General features: G+C 53.3%; 2 protein-coding genes and 1 long non-coding RNA gene across 4 annotated transcripts; 2 read left to right on the plus strand and 1 right to left on the minus strand.

Moving 5' to 3' along the window:
* Positions 1-193: 193 nt before the first annotated feature.
* LOC121077724 lies at positions 194-3,344 on the minus strand. Of its 2 annotated transcripts, XR_005824273.1 has the most exons (4): positions 2,841-3,344; positions 1,474-1,639; positions 1,026-1,088; positions 194-804 (listed from the first exon to the last, which is right to left on the minus strand). It is a non-coding gene; the product is annotated as an uncharacterized LOC121077724 (long non-coding RNA). The 2 variants fall into 2 exon arrangements; XR_005824271.1 differs by lacking the exon at positions 2,841-3,344 and having other exon boundaries at positions 1,474-2,486.
* Positions 3,345-3,799: 455 nt separating this feature from the next.
* On the plus strand, positions 3,800-7,391 carry LOC121077719 (C-type natriuretic peptide 2-like). Its single transcript, XM_040573156.1, has 3 exons — positions 3,800-4,976; positions 6,600-6,896; positions 7,167-7,391. The coding sequence occupies exons 1-2, from the start codon at positions 4,878-4,880 to the stop codon at positions 6,876-6,878; spliced, it is 378 nt and encodes a 125-aa protein (XP_040429090.1). The 5' UTR covers positions 3,800-4,877; the 3' UTR covers positions 6,879-6,896; positions 7,167-7,391.
* A 1,716-nt stretch (positions 7,392-9,107) lies between these two features.
* Positions 9,108-13,293, plus strand: GAPDH (glyceraldehyde-3-phosphate dehydrogenase). Its single transcript, XM_040573143.1, has 12 exons — positions 9,108-9,268; positions 9,696-9,738; positions 10,354-10,453; positions 10,770-10,876; positions 10,961-11,051; positions 11,223-11,338; positions 11,441-11,522; positions 11,691-11,842; positions 11,979-12,057; positions 12,325-12,408; positions 12,563-12,660; positions 13,002-13,293. The coding sequence occupies exons 2-12, from the start codon at positions 9,716-9,718 to the stop codon at positions 13,069-13,071; spliced, it is 1,002 nt and encodes a 333-aa protein (XP_040429077.1). The 5' UTR covers positions 9,108-9,268; positions 9,696-9,715; the 3' UTR covers positions 13,072-13,293.
* The last annotated feature ends 1,897 nt before the right edge of the window (positions 13,294-15,190 follow it).

Consider the following 15,190-nt stretch of genomic DNA (forward strand, 5'->3'; position numbering starts at 1 on the left):
CTTTGCTGGTGGAAGTTGCCCTGATTTAAAAAAACAAACACAAAAAATGGGAGAAAGGGCAGCCATCCTCCTGCCTGAATAAAAAACGCTCATTTCTTCCCCATCTTGTATGTGGTTTTAAGTACAACTTTCAGATTCTCTGAACACAGGACCACTACTGTTGCTGGGTTCAGGCCATTTTATGTTTGATTTCGCTCTGTAGAGCCCAGTATGGCTTTGAGGGGAATGCTACCTGCATCTTTTTCTTGTACAGATCTCAAAGAGATCTCAAAGAAGAGGTGAGGGATGGGGGAAAAAGAGAAGGAGGTGGGGGGAGAACACAGGCTCATTTAGACTGTCTAGAGTGCTTTAATAGAGAACATATAAGAATACAAATCAAAAAGTTTAAAAATATATATATATGCAAAATTATGGTTATGTTTCAAATAAGACATTTCACCTCTTTCCTTCTGGAGATGCCATACTGGTGCTCAAGTCAGGCCTGGCACTCCTTAGACTGTCATGTGAACAAGAAGTGCCTTAACTGAATGTTAATCATATAAACAGCCTTTAACCTCCTGTCTCACAGGCAAATTGGCATTTGTCCCAGGGCCATAGTACAAGTTATTTCCTCTTACCTGTCAGTTGCCTAGAAAGCAGATGCTTCTTAGGCTAGTGACTTGCTGGACAGGAATCAGAATGGTCTGCAGGTTCCTTCAGATCTTCCCCATCCTTTCTCTGAGGATCTCCCTCTTCCTGTGGTCATTGTGGTATCTTCAGTTTACCAGCAAATAGAGCCTGTTGCTCAGTTCTCCTCTGGTCTGGCTGTGTAAATAGTGACAAAAGACTGCAATAGTTTACTTTGATCGCTATATAGAAGTAGCGTCAGAAAGCGCATAGTTTTGCAGTGGTCTGGGAATGTTTTTTATGACAATACCTGAATGGATATAAGCACATTAGCAGTTTGTAGAAACAAGGGACCCATGGGGTGTCATGTCAGCTTTATTAATGGAGATGGCTCATGTGGACTACGTCCCATGACTCACCAGGGGGATGTGCCCCCTTGCAGCTACTCCTGTATAATATTACCAAACATCAATCCAGCACACCTATAAGAACAGGACAATTGCATGAAATACAAAGATCAGAAAGTTACAGCAATACTGTCCTACTCCCCCCCATTAATATTCAGTGAAGGCTACAAGAAACAGAGGCAGCAGCTCTGCATTAAACAGTAAATACAAGTCATGCGTACTGTACGCAATGCTTCCACCAGCACCCACAGCGTACATATGTCACTCACAAATGGGAACAAAAGAAAAAACAGTGTATATGATGGATTCCTACCTAAGCACAAGGCATTACAAGTGTGCATAGTAAATCTTCTGTACCTATGAGAATGATATAATGTGTGACAATACTTCATTGAGGGAGATCCCAGTGTGAATGGAGGTAGCAAGCTGGCCATAAATTCATGTCTAAGTATTGGCTTACCTTCAGGCTACGCACTGCCCTTTTCCATTACAAGCAGATAAACTTCCTTCAGGAGAGCAACTCCCTAAGACAGTACAAAGGTTTGGCAGTCAGTGGCTGGACTGGCACAGCGGATCCTTTGCTGGTTTGCAGTCTGTCCTTCCCTCTTCCATGGGCACAGCATTCCCTGTTCAAGTGAGAGTGGTATTTCATCAAAAGGGAGTTTCTGTTGGTCCCTTTCTGCAGGTTGTTCAGGTGGAGCATCCCCCTCTCCCCACCAGCCTCTCCTGGTACTGGAGGAATTAGTAATTCTGTATCATGGACAAAAGAAGTCCTGTGGATGGAAGAGGGGCTTGAAAAGTCACACAGAGACTGCTACCTTAAGCAGCCATTTGCTGCCATTTGCTCACAAGCAGCTCTGCTTGTGGTTGCCATGATGACCATGACTTGCTACTGAAGGAGACAGCCTGTACTGTGTGGGGGATTAGTCAGTACCAAGATCAGTGGAGTTTGCGTTCTCTGAGGGACTCCAGTGCATGGCAGCTCCAGATTCATACCCATTGTACTACAGGAATGACACAAATATTGTCCTTACTGCTGGAGCCCACAGCAACCATCAGCCCTTTGTATCACCGTGGGCCAACGGGTGTTCCCAGAGTACTTCACCCAGTTCCTAGTCCTCCCACTCTCTGTTTGCCCTGCTCCTTTCCTTTTTCTGTTTATAAAAGACTGTGATTCAGCAGGAGACCTCATTTTTGGTGGTCTTGCAAGCTCTAGAATCAGTGTCCCAGCATCAGAGGGGGAAGGGTTTTTACAGAAGAAGCTTGTTAGCACCAGAGAGGAAAGAAGGACAATAACCTATTTGAGACTGAGAAAACTGGGGCAATCAGGGACTCATCGTCTGCCAGAGCCTTTTTACTTTACAGTCACTGCCAGGACATGACAGAGCAACTATTCAGTTACGCTGCAGTCCCAGCAAGGATCTGGGACACAAAGCAGCTGCAACTTCATTGCACCTGAGTCGAGGAGTACCTGCAATTTACCCAGGCTTCGCAGGATTTGCAAATTTGCAAGAATTTGAAAAAAAATATTACATTTTCTCCAGTCTCCTAAGTTTCTTGCTTTGTATGGGATAGTAGTGACTCCTTCCCTCCTGCCAGGCCCAGCTTTTGCTGGACCCAAGAAGGGGACCAGTCACTTTAGAGCGCAGAGCCTATCCATCCCTGCAGAGCTCAGTTTGCGTGCAGCTGGGCTGGAATTTGCAGCAATTGCAAACACATTTCTGGCATTCTTTTTACAGCATGGGAGCTACCACATTCAAGGGATGCCAGACCAAACCACCACCACATTTTGTATCAAAAACAAAACATCATTGCTTTTTTTCTTACCTTTCACTCAGGAAACAGTTGACTCACAGAATTTGTGCATTCAAACTGAGATTTTTCTCTCTGTGGCCATCTTGCAAGCAGCATGAACACACTGACAGACTGACTCTGCTGCTTCAAGATGGTAGAATGCGAACAGGTAGTACAGAATAACATTTTCAGAGACATCTTTCACGTGGGATGAACACATGTCCACTTCGCACCCTCCCTCCCCTTTTTCCCACCCCTCTGAAACTTTCACACATTTTCCCAACTGCAGAGCTCCAGCGCATAGAGGGGCTGGCTGTGTGTGTGCATTGTGCACTCCTCTTGTACGTAGGCACTCCATTTGAATGCCCATATGAGCAGCACATCCTGTGACTCTCCAGCAGTCACCCATGGTGTAAGAGGCTGGTACAAAAGTAATGCCTGCAACTCACCCACAAAATGTCTCGGTGGAGCCTGTTAGCCAGGGGCATAGGTAGCCATTTCATTTGCAGGCTTGCTCTGGATAGCTGACCCAGGTGAGGGGTGACACAAGACTGCTAGAGAGGATCAGCAGAGCACTGCCTGGAAGCCAACAACATCCATGGGTCAGTGGTGGAGTCAATATGCTTGGATATGCCCACACACATTACCCTACCTGTGCAAAATCTCCCCTGCTTCTAGCTTCAGCGTTCCAGACTCAAGCCCCACGCTCACTTTTCACAGGGTTGATGCAAAATGGTTCGTAATACTTTCTGGCTCCTTGGGCAGAGAAGAAAGGGACCCACAAATCTGCATCTACAGGTGAAAAATGCTTGCAAGGAAGGGAGGGAAGGAAGGAGAAAAGTAAGACGGTAAATAACTGAACTGTGACTTTTGCTACCTCTGCAAAAGACTCATTTTCTTATTTTCCTCTTTTCTTAAAAAAGGAAAAAAAAAGAAAAAAAAAGAAAGTAAATAACAGACAGCAGAACACTGCCTGTCAAGTTTTGTCCCAACTGCTTTGTGCAAGGATACTGAAGAACGGTATGGAAGGTATTAAACTCACCTAGCACAACTACTACTGTTCCTGTACTGGGGTACAGTCCTCCCTTTTTCTCCCTCAACAAACTTTCCTGATTAGTTTCTGTCTTCACACCCAGGCTGACTTCTGCACTCTGGTCTCCAAACAGTGACCTCATTGCGTTGTTCAGCTGGTGAGAAACTACAGTAAAATGGGAGAGGTAAATAAAGGGGGGGAACTAATGGCCAGAAGATTTAGGAGGTAAGAGTCTGCTACTCGGCGTCCCACTTCCATTGTGTGCCCGAGCTTGAGAAAGTGCAAGTTCAGCCTCGATGAGCTCTTTTCTATGCTGGTTCCTCTGGAAACTCAGCTCAGCCCTCCAGATGGTGTACGTTGAATAATGACTCAGTACAACCAGTGTGCATGTTGTGTGCCCACATGTATTTAGACCCATGCTCCTGTCACTGCCACAGATCCCACAGAGTGCTGGAATCCACGCATCTACCGCAGCAAGGCTCTGTGTTCCCAGGCCAACTGGCTCATCAATATATAAATATTAAAACTAGAGTCCGTGTTGTCATGCAGTCAAATTTGTGACAATTCCTGTAGAGATCAGTGTGACTGTCACCAGATGAGCTGTAGTTCATGCTCACGCTGGTTAAAGAAATAACATTAACAACACTCTGCCTAAGAGGAGTGTGTTCCGTATCACTGTACAACGCAGCCTTCAATACCTTTCTTCAGGATGTGTCTTGAAGTCTCACCCTGTTTCTGACCCTAACAGACACCTCCAGGTCCTGGCCAGAAGCAGCTCAACTCACATTTGTCTTCCCAGACACTCAGTAAACACCTTTGTGTCTTTTTTCTTTAGAGGAAGGGGTCTTGCTGAGCTCACCCTGAAATATATCACCATGGACAAAAGGGCTGAAAGGTTAAGGAGCTCCGGGGGGTAGTTCAGCAGAGAGCTGGGGGCCAGGCGCCTGCCAGAACCAAAGCTATAAAGGCAAGGAGGGGACAGGGATCACAGATGCTGCAGATCCTGCCTCACCTCCCACAAGCCCTGGGATAAGAAGATGCTGGGGCTCCAGTCATGGCCTTGCTCGCTTTTCCTCCTCTCAGTTCTGCTCTCTGCCAGCGTTCAAGCTATGTCCTTACCAGGACAGAGGCTACAGGTAGGAGGGGCTGGGATGGAGCTGAGGGAGGTTTCAGGAGTAGCAGGGGCAATTTGGGGAGGTCGTGTTTGAACCTGGGATGAGTGGTGAACCCAAATTCCAGCTACCAGAGGGTGCTGTCTATTCTCACTGCTCTTTCCCCTTCAGTCTAATAACCTCAGCTCTAGGATGACTGTATCTTTATAACCCAGTTCCTTGGGGAGCACCAGCATTTCAAGGCAGAAAACAGACAAAAGTGTTTTAGTGCTCTTTGGTCTGGGGCAGGCTGACTGGGGGACTCCACACTGTCTGCGGAGGCTTTTAGCTGTAAAGAGACTAGTCCTATCTAACTCAGCCCTGTGCCAGCAGCCAGCAGAAATCACAGTCACGTCCCTTGCATTAAGTGACAAGCGGGCATGCAGAGGGATCTGCGAGAGATACTGTACGTAGTGGTTATCCACTATGCTCAGTGGCCTGGTTCTGACATTTCAGAAGGAAGGTGCACCATGTTATGTTGGGATTTTCACTCCTAAGCTCAGTCATACCCCACAGTAGGCCCTCTTCTAGTCCAAGAGTCAAGATGCTAGCTAAGGGCTTCTTCATTCTGGTAAATCTTTTACTCTCACCAATTGCAGAAACAATATTTAGGGCTTTTGAATTTACCCAGCTTCTTTTTTTCCAACCCCTAACCTGTGCTCTGACACATTGTGTTCACATCATTCACCCTGTCCAATAAGGACAACTGCAGGGAAGTAGTTAGGATATGAACTAAAAACACAAGACCGATTCTGCTATGACTCACCATGGAGACGCTTTCACTCCTCGCTGAAGATGTCTGTGTCCGCTTCAATTAACTCACTGCTGAACAGAATGGAGCTAAATTGCAGAAAGGCATCTTCAGCCTTAGGTCAGCAAGCATCCACAAGAGGAATAGATGTGAAACAGCTACTGCAGGCTGACCCCATGGGCAGTAATGCTGTGCCTCCTCAGGCCTGGCGTACCTCCTGACTCATCTCCCTACAGCCGGAGGCTGCTGGCAGTGACAGAAGCATATAATTGAATTAGCACGTGCCCACCTGCACCGAAAACATTGAGAATTTCCTAGTAGATGAGAAGCCTGCCTTCCTCATGCCTTCTTCCATGACGCTGCCATGCCTGCCTCTCCCTTATTTTAGAACCAAGCATTTGGGTTAGGTCCTGCTTCCCCAGCAGCCCTCTGGAGAATGCCATGAAGCAGTCTGAGCACACAGCTCAGCATCAGCAAAAGGACCAAGGCCTGAAGCCTTGATTATCTTCAAGTGCAGAGGGGGGATCCTATTAACAACAGCAGGGCAAGGGATGCACGGAGAGGCACACCCACACCAGCTTCCTACCTGCTCTTTCGGACAGCAAAATCATTTCAGACTGCAGGAGCTGCAGTTCTAGCCCTTCCCTTGGTGACCTTGGTCTGGATGCAATGTCACAGACACAGTGCTTCGTGCACAGACACTATTTTATGTCCTGCCTGAGTCTGGGGGAAGGTGTGGGGCTGTGGGACAGTGGGTTTGGGGTGCAAGGCTTATCACCAGGATAGATAAATGAGAAACGGGAGCACAGGCACCTCCACTGTTACCACATCTCTTCCCTGTTTATCCACCTTCCCAGATGCTCCTTTCCCAGCTGCTGCCCCTGGACTCTGAATCCACGCAGGCCGAAGAAGAGAACACAAAGGAGGAGGGGTCCAGCTCGGGACCTCAGCTGCTCTCCCCCACCCTCCCATTCCTCCCTTCTGGGGCCAGAGCTGCCCGTGCCCCGCTCTGGCGCAAGACCCTCACCAGTCGCAAGTGGGCACTCTCTGGAGACTGGGCCTGGAAGGCCATGCCCAGGGGCTGCTTTGGGCTGAAACTGGATCGGATCGGGACCTTCAGTGGTTTGGGGTGCTAGGCCTGGAGAGACCTGGAGGTGAGCGGGCCGGCAGTGAGGGGTCAGCAAATGTAAGGGGAGACCTCAGGGCATGAATTGTGGGGAGTGCCTGGAGTGGGGGGGCGGGGGGAGGGGGGGAAGCCGGCCCCAGGATGGGTTGTGGGGCAGAAAGAGCTTTGTGCTGGTGGGGTAACACAATGAGCGTGGACATGGCAGCGCTGACCTTCATGCTGCCTGAGCCGTGTGGGGGATGTAGGGCCCAGCCGGTGTCTGGCTGCTGGGCAGCTCACCGGCCATGCCTGTCCGCAGGTGGAGAAGGAGCCTGCGGAGGACCAGCTCGGGACAAGACGGGAAGGAGCACGGCCAGCCAGCGGCTGCAGCCCTGAAGCTCAGGCGAGGAGCACGGAGGAGCCGCATGGCGCTCCTGCTGCCCCTCAGCCCGCTCCTCGTGCGTGAGGACTCGCTCGCTAATTAAACAGAGCTAATTAACTGCCGTGTCCGAGCTCACAGCACCGCCTCCGCGAGAGGCGCCTCGCTCAGACCCAGGGACTGCGCCAGGGGGGCGAGGACCCTCCATGGCCCCTCACCGCACCTCCTCTCCCACCCCGGGCCGCCGCCGCCCGCCGGGAGGTGGCGGCAGAGCCCGCGACACGGCTCCGGCCCCAGCACCGGCCCCGGCTCCGGCTCCGGCGGCGGCGCGGCCCCCACGCGCGGGGCCATTTTGGGTGCTCGCCGCCATTCCGGGTGGGCCGGGCGGCACGCAGCGGCCCGGGGCTGGCGCTGCGGGGCCGCTGCCAGGTGGCTGTGGGAGCAGGCGGCTGAAATATCGATCGTGGGCCCCGCTCGGGGGCACGGGGCTGCTGCGTTGGCTCATCCCGCCCGCACTCTGCCCCCCTGCGCGGGGAGCTCGGCTGCCGGAGTGTTTGCTGAGCAAACAGAGGGCCTCCCGTGCGTGCAGGGGGTGTCCAGGCAGCTCCCCCGACCCCGCGGCCGGCTGCTGTGGAGGGGGTGCAGGGGGGCTCCCCCCCGCCGAGGGATCACACCCCTTCCGGCTCCGCGGCTGTGTTGCACCAGCTATCCCCCCCTGGCCTTTAAGAAAAGGTCGTAACCTCGGCCGGGGCTAAACTTAGCCGCCTGCACCTCCGTGCACCGGGAATAGCAGCTGTATAAGGAGAGTTGGGTTACGTACGAGATGTGTGACCCCTTGCTAGACGCCCCCCCACCCTCCCTCTCCATCTTGAGAGTGTAGCTGGAGTCCTGCTTGGCTGAGCCTTGAGGGAGGCCAGTTTGGCCCTCCACATCTGCAAGCCCACATCCCATGCCTTCCCAAACCTTCTTCCTTTCCCCCCTGTCTCCTCTTAGGCACCACATTCCAGGTGCCTGCTCCCTGGGTACCCCCCTCCCAAGGGATGGAGGCTTTCAAGCCTAGCATGGGTCTGTCCCACAGAGTCCAGGCTTGGGCTGCACCAGCCCTGCTGCTTCCCAGCGGAGCACACTGAGCCAGCACGGCACGGCTTGGAGAGGCTCTCCAGCACGTGGGGTGCCAGTTGGGCCACGGTGGCTGTCACGCGGGGAGCACTCCCTTCTCACACACTCCAAACCCAGCCGGCCAGCAAAAGGCGGGCCAAGGTGGTGGAGGCACGCCGTCAGCTCTCGGGGCAGTGGGCAGGATTTCCGCCGTCACGTCCCGCGGGTAGCAGCAGCGCTGCAGTTCCTCATTAACATGGTCCTCACGCTGTGCCGCGCAGCCTGCTGGGGAGGCAGCCGCATTCAGAGCACGCCTGGCTAAACCCATGCAGGGGAGACAGAGAAAGGAATGGGGCCCTAAGAGCAGGGACCGGCGGCCATCCTTGCTCACGTTGTGATGGCAGGGAGTGGGCCTGGAGACCCGCTGCTCCCTCGGTGTGGGAGGCTTGGGGGACCCACTGCTGCCACGTGCGAGGGCCTAAAAAGGGGGAGCGAAGCAGGCAGCAGCCCAGCACAACCCTCTCCTTTGTTGCCCAAGGATCGCAGGCCATTCCCCGTGCTGCACGCAGCAGCGAGCCCCCAGGTGTTAGCCCCCCTGTTGCAACCACGACACACCACCACCACCACCACCACCACCACCACGAGGGGCTTTGTCTGCCCTGCTACACGCAGGAGGGACACCCCCCCACACACCACACCACACATGGCAACGGAGACCCTCGCCCCCCTCCTCCCCCCAACCCAACGCCCGCCTCGGGGCCCTTTGTTGCGCGGGCGGGGGCGATCGCTGGGCGCACGTAGCCCGGCCCGGCCCCCGCGCTGCCATTCGGCGGCGGCACGGCGGGGCGGAGCGGGGGGGGCGCTGCCTCCGCGGCTATAAAGGGCGGCGGCGCGGCGCCGAGCCACCTCCTCACTGCGCGCCAGGCACCGAGCGGAGGCAGCCGGTAACGGGCTGGGGGGGGGGGGGGGTGTGGGGGAGGTGTTCGCCACCGCAGCCCCGCTGGAGGCCGGGAAGGAGGGTGGGGGGCCGGGGGGGGGGCGTCGTGTGGCCGCCCCCTGTGCACAGCGGGGCCGCGTGGCGGTGGGGCCTGGGGGCACAAAGGCGGGCGGCACAAAATGGAGGCGGTGGGGAAGGGGGATGAGGGAGAGGGATGGAGGGGAGGGCTTCACGGGTAAAATGGGGGGGGGGAGGGTGGATGCCGGGGGGCGGTTGGGGGTGGTTGGGGGCGGTCCCCGAGTGTGCGGTGGGGGGGGCCGTTAACGGTGCGGCGGGGCGGGACGCCGGGCACGGCAGGGAGCGGCGGGGCGGCAGCCGGGCCTGGCTCTGGGGTTTGGCGTCCTCACACCTCACGGCTGCTTCTCTCCCCGCAGGAACATCCCCGAGAGGCAAGATGGTGAAAGTCGGAGTCAACGGGTGAGCGCCAGGGCCGGGCTGCGGCACCGGGAGGCGCCCAGCGGGGCGGGGTTGCAGGGATGTGCACTGGGGGGGGAGGACGGGGCAAGGTCGCCTGAAGGACGTGGGGATGAGCACTTGGGGATGAGCAGCAGTGCTGCATGGAGACCCCCTGCACCCGCAACTAACGGCCCCGGGGAGGGCGGGGTGCTGAGTCACTTCCCTGCAGAGACGCGGGGTGAGTCACCCAGGAAGTACCGGCGCTGTCGGTACGGCCCCGTCTCCATTTGGGGGTCCCCTGCACCCCAGTGCAGGCTGTGGGGCCGGTGGCTCCCTATGGAAAGGTCGCCAGGTGGATCGTGTGTCGGCAGCGCCCTGGGAATGTGACCTTCTCCCACCCTGCTGAGGAGTAACCGGATCCCCTAGGGCTTTCAGTAAATTTAGCGCCTGACCTTTCTGGCGAGGTTGCTCTGGCTGGGGGTCGCTCTTAATCTTTAACGATGGCTTCTTGGCCTTTGGACACTGCTGTGGGACTCCGTCCTGCCCTTCTGGGCAAGGAGCAGTGGATGTTCTTCGATGCCCAGTCAGGCATGTTGCTTGCTGGTCCTCCTCATCTGCATCTATTTTTCTCCCCAGATTTGGCCGTATTGGCCGCCTGGTCACCAGGGCTGCCATCCTGTCTGGCAAAGTCCAAGTGGTAGCCATCAATGATCCCTTCATTGATCTGAACTACATGGTGAGTTGCCTTGGAGTGCCCCCTCTGGGCACTGTGTGTGCCTTGCATCTCCTTGAATAGCACAGTGGGGCAGGAAGTTCCCCTAGCTCTGTTCTAGCTGCTCCCCATGGAAACTATGTGTGGGGCTGCAGGTGGATTAAGGGACAAACGAGACATAGGGTTGCAGGCTAGGGAGATACGGCAGAGCCAAGTACAGAGTAGCAGTTGGACAAGGTCACTGAGAAGGTGGAGAGCTGAGATTGTGGCATAGGCAGAGCAAGGGGTGGGGAGATTGCAGCCAGGATGTCTGACTTTCCTTCCCCGTTCTCCTTGCTAGGTTTACATGTTCAAATATGACTCTACTCATGGCCACTTCCGGGGCACTGTCAAGGCTGAGAATGGGAAACTTGTGATTAACGGGAATGCCATCACCATCTTCCAGGAGTAAGTATTTTTCTCTGCTTGCCTCTTTGGAGAATGAAAGCAAGTGTCTTGTAGAACAGCTCTTAAGATTTCATCTATCCTCAGGCGCGACCCCAGCAACATCAAGTGGGCAGATGCTGGTGCCGAATATGTTGTGGAGTCCACCGGTGTCTTCACCACCATGGAGAAGGCTGGTGTAAGTATGCCACCGTTGCATGTGGAGAGATGGGATACTGCTGCTCCTTCATGTGGGTCACATTGAGAACCCTGTGGGTTCTTCAAGATTGAGAGGAGATTGTCTGAGGAAGCGTCTTACTGCTTAGCTGTGGGGCATTGCAGGTTATCTAATCACTTTCCCTTTTTCCAGGCTCACCTGAAGGGTGGTGCTAAGCGTGTCATCATCTCCGCCCCCTCAGCTGATGCTCCCATGTTCGTGATGGGTGTGAACCATGAGAAGTATGATAAGTCCCTGAAAATTGTCAGGTAAGGAGAAGGATGCTTCCTGGCCTGGAATTTTGACCAGCTGCTTGGGATCTCATCTCCATAGATAATGTTGCCTCTGGCTGATTTGTCTTTCTTCCTCAGCAATGCCTCTTGCACCACCAACTGCCTGGCGCCCTTGGCCAAGGTCATCCATGACAACTTTGGCATCGTGGAGGGTCTTATGGTAGGTCTGGAGCTTGCTGATCAGGAGGGAGCCCTACCTCCAGCTTTCTCATGTGTGAAGAAAAGCATCTGTACTCCCTACCTCCCTTGGGGTGGAGGGGAGGTGTCTGAGATGCTTTTTTGAGACATAGCTGTGTTCTCACTTTTGTGCTCTTTCCCCCCCCACCAGACCACTGTCCATGCCATCACAGCCACACAGAAGACAGTGGATGGCCCCTCTGGAAAGCTGTGGAGGGATGGCAGAGGTGCGGCCCAGAACATTATCCCAGCATCTACTGGGGCTGCTAAGGCTGTGGGAAAAGTCATCCCTGAGCTCAACGGGTGAGTGTTGGCCTTCCTTGGGTGTAAGGAGGAGGTGGCAGCCAGTGCTTGGCTGGCTCTGACCTGTTTCTAGCAGAATGGCGTGCTGGCAGAGGGATGCTGGGTGCTGTTCCCTGCTGACTCATGTCTCTTGCAGGAAGCTTACCGGAATGGCTTTCCGTGTGCCAACCCCCAACGTCTCTGTCGTGGACCTGACCTGCCGCCTGGAAAAACCAGTAAGTGTTGTGGACAAGGACTAACGATCTCCAGGCTTGCTCCTGCGTCCTCTAGAGATTATTTTTACCTGGAATTACCCCTTGTGCATCCATTTCTTCCCTAGAAAAAAATGATCTTGGTGAAGAAAAGCACCTGACATGCATGACGACTGCTGTACAGCTCCCAGTGTCTGGGCTGCAGCTGTGTTTTTCCTCCCTGCCCTCCCCTGCACTGCTGACAATTGTGTGAGCTGGGATCTGACAATCTTAACTTTTGCCTCTTCTTAGGCCAAGTACGATGACATTAAGAGGGTAGTGAAGGCTGCTGCTGATGGGCCCCTGAAGGGCATCCTGGCATACACAGAGGACCAGGTAAATGGCTTCTATTATCAGCCTGTGATTAGGGGTGCTTGCGTCACTTTGCTGATGGTACCAGCCTTGCTGGAATTCTGTGTTTGACACTTCTGGTTCAGGCTGTTAGCTGACTGTGGGGTTGAAAATGTTTTACCATATCTTCTCTGTTCAGGTTGTCTCCTGTGACTTCAATGGTGACAGCCATTCTTCCACCTTTGATGCGGGTGCTGGCATTGCACTGAATGACCATTTCGTCAAGCTAGTTTCCTGGTATGCACCGCCTTGGGGTGGTGGGAAGGCTCTCTGTGTGGGGTAGGGGCTTGGCAGTTCCGTTGCCTATCTTCTGTTCATAAGCACCAGCAGACAGTGCATGGTGATACATAGGCACTTGTAGAGTTGGGGTGGCTCCAGCATGTGAAAGTCTCTGAAGGGAAATGGTTTTGTATCTGAAATGGCTGCAGCTTTCTTCCCTTAATGGAAGGTGGTGGGTGGGATGTTGCCTGCTTTATAAGAACTGCATGGGAAGTCTTCTGAGGCAGTTAAGTGTTCTGGGTGGAAGAGCATTAACATACAGGAACAGGTCAGTCCTGACAGCATTTCTGTCTCTCCAGGTATGACAATGAGTATGGATACAGCAACCGTGTGGTGGACTTGATGGTCCACATGGCATCCAAGGAGTAAGCCAAGCACGCAGACCCCCTGCTGCCTAGGGAAGCAGGACCCTTTGTTGGAGCCCCTGCCCTTCACCACCGCTCAGCTCTGCATCCTGCAGTGAGAGGCCAGTTCTGTTCCCTTCTGTCTCCCCACTCCTCCAACTTCTTCCTCCACCTGGGGGAGGTGGAGAGGCTGATAGAAACTGATCTGTTTGTGTACCACCTTACATCAATAAAAGTGTTCACCATCTGAAATGCCTTGTCTGTCTTAGTGGGAAATCAGAAGGAATTCAGCAAATGTTAGGCGCCTGCTTTAAGATGGGGCCTGCCAGCCCAGCATCACTGGGCCATCTCTAACAAGTGCTCTATAGTGTTCTGTGCCCAGTTCTATGCTGACAGGCTATGAATCCAGGCAGCAGAGACATGGGGAATGCCAGCTGGTGGTTTGGACAGCTCTGGTTACGCATAGGTGTGGAGCAGTCCTGGGATACGTGATCTGTAAAGAACAGCAAGCACCCAGCTTCACTGAGCACAAGGCTGCTGCCTGTGGAGCTGTGGTATGCAGGCTGATGAGCTACCCATGCCTGTGGGGAGGGGTGGGACTTCTGCCCTTGAGCCAAAATAAGGTGTGGTGCATGGCTGTGACTGCAAGACTGGTAGAATGGAAAGCAGCTCTGCTTCTCCATCTCCCTTCCAGCTCTCTGGATTTGCTTGTCTGATGGGTGCATGCAGAATGAAGTGCTGAGAAATGACTTTGCTGCATTTGATTTGGCAAAATGGCACAGAAAGCAGTCTTTCTCACCCTTCTTTACTAGCAAAGTTACAAAGAGGATTTTTCATTCACTTTTACAGAGTTTAAAGTGAATCAAATTGCCCTGGAGGAGGCCTGTGGTGGTAGCTAGAATTAAGCACAGCCCTGACTTGCAGGAGCGGCAGTTGCAGTCGAGCTCGAGTACTAAATCTCTGCAAGTATCAGCCCTCTGCCAGGAGCTGCATAACCTCTTCCTGGAAGCAGAGCAGGAGCTGAGCCTTCCCTGACCTATGAGTGGTAGGATAGATAAGCAATGCACTGCCACCAAAACTGTGTGGTACTCCTTTTCTATTAAATTTACCAGGGCTGTGAGCGGTATCAGAGGGTTCGTGTTGCTGTCTGTGTGGGAGGCAGGGTTGGAACTGCTGTCTGGAGCCCAGCTGCTTTTAGAGCCTGATCCTGGGGCAAGGATTTGGGCTGGAATACAGTTTCCTGGAGCTGCTTGTCTCCAGTGATATAGCTGTGTAAAAACTAAATGTTTACTGGACTGGGGGCAATGACTCAAAGTTGCTTTGTTTAGGCAAAATAGACCAAAGGCAGATTATTCAACCTTACAGTATGAACTGGGACTCTGAGCAGCTTGTTAGCTGTGGGACAGCAGCAATACCTGACTTACCCTGTAAACAGCCCTGTTGGAGCTTTAAGTAGCTCTGGAGATAAGTTTCAGCTGCCAGAAGGTCTTTGGCTCTGATGGGGCTCACCAGATGCAGCCCTCCTGTGTTGGTGGGTTTCTGCCATGGAGTGGGTTAGCCCGTGGCCCTGTCAGGCTTCCAAGCATGCCATGTGTGGGTCCCATCCTGTCTTAAATCGCTGTGCTTGGGTGCTTTGAATGGCTGGCCTGTGTGCTACTGCCTGCATACTTGTGTGCGTGCCAGTGGGCTCCTTTGATGACATGGAAGTGCTGGGAGGCAAACACCTTGAGGGGGAGTTGCCTATTTTCTCCATGTAAAACAAAGATATTAAGATATTTTTGAACTGAATAGCCTGGTTTTAAGGTAGTCTCCTTTTTCATTTAAGTCTTATGTTTCCTGAGCAAGCTAAGGCTGCCTGAAAAATTCACCTAGAGCAGAGATCTTGTTATTTATCAAGAAAGAGTCCTATCAAATTACTGTGGGAGCGAGAGCAAATTAATACAACCTGGGAGGTGGGGTAGAGTAGGGAGTGGAGGAAGAGTACCTGTTGTTCTGAGGAACAGCAACTGCTGTGAACGTTTTGGATAGAAAGTTTCGTTCTGTTTTCATTAAAATACTAATTTTATAATTTATAATCTTCCTTGAAGAATGATACAGGCAGCTAGGGGGAGCAAGCTGGGAACCACAGAATTTAAAACACGGTT

This window comes from Cygnus olor, chromosome 1 (assembly GCF_009769625.2).
Source record: "Cygnus olor isolate bCygOlo1 chromosome 1, bCygOlo1.pri.v2, whole genome shotgun sequence".
In the NCBI taxonomy this organism is placed as follows: Eukaryota; Metazoa; Chordata; class Aves; order Anseriformes; family Anatidae; genus Cygnus; species Cygnus olor.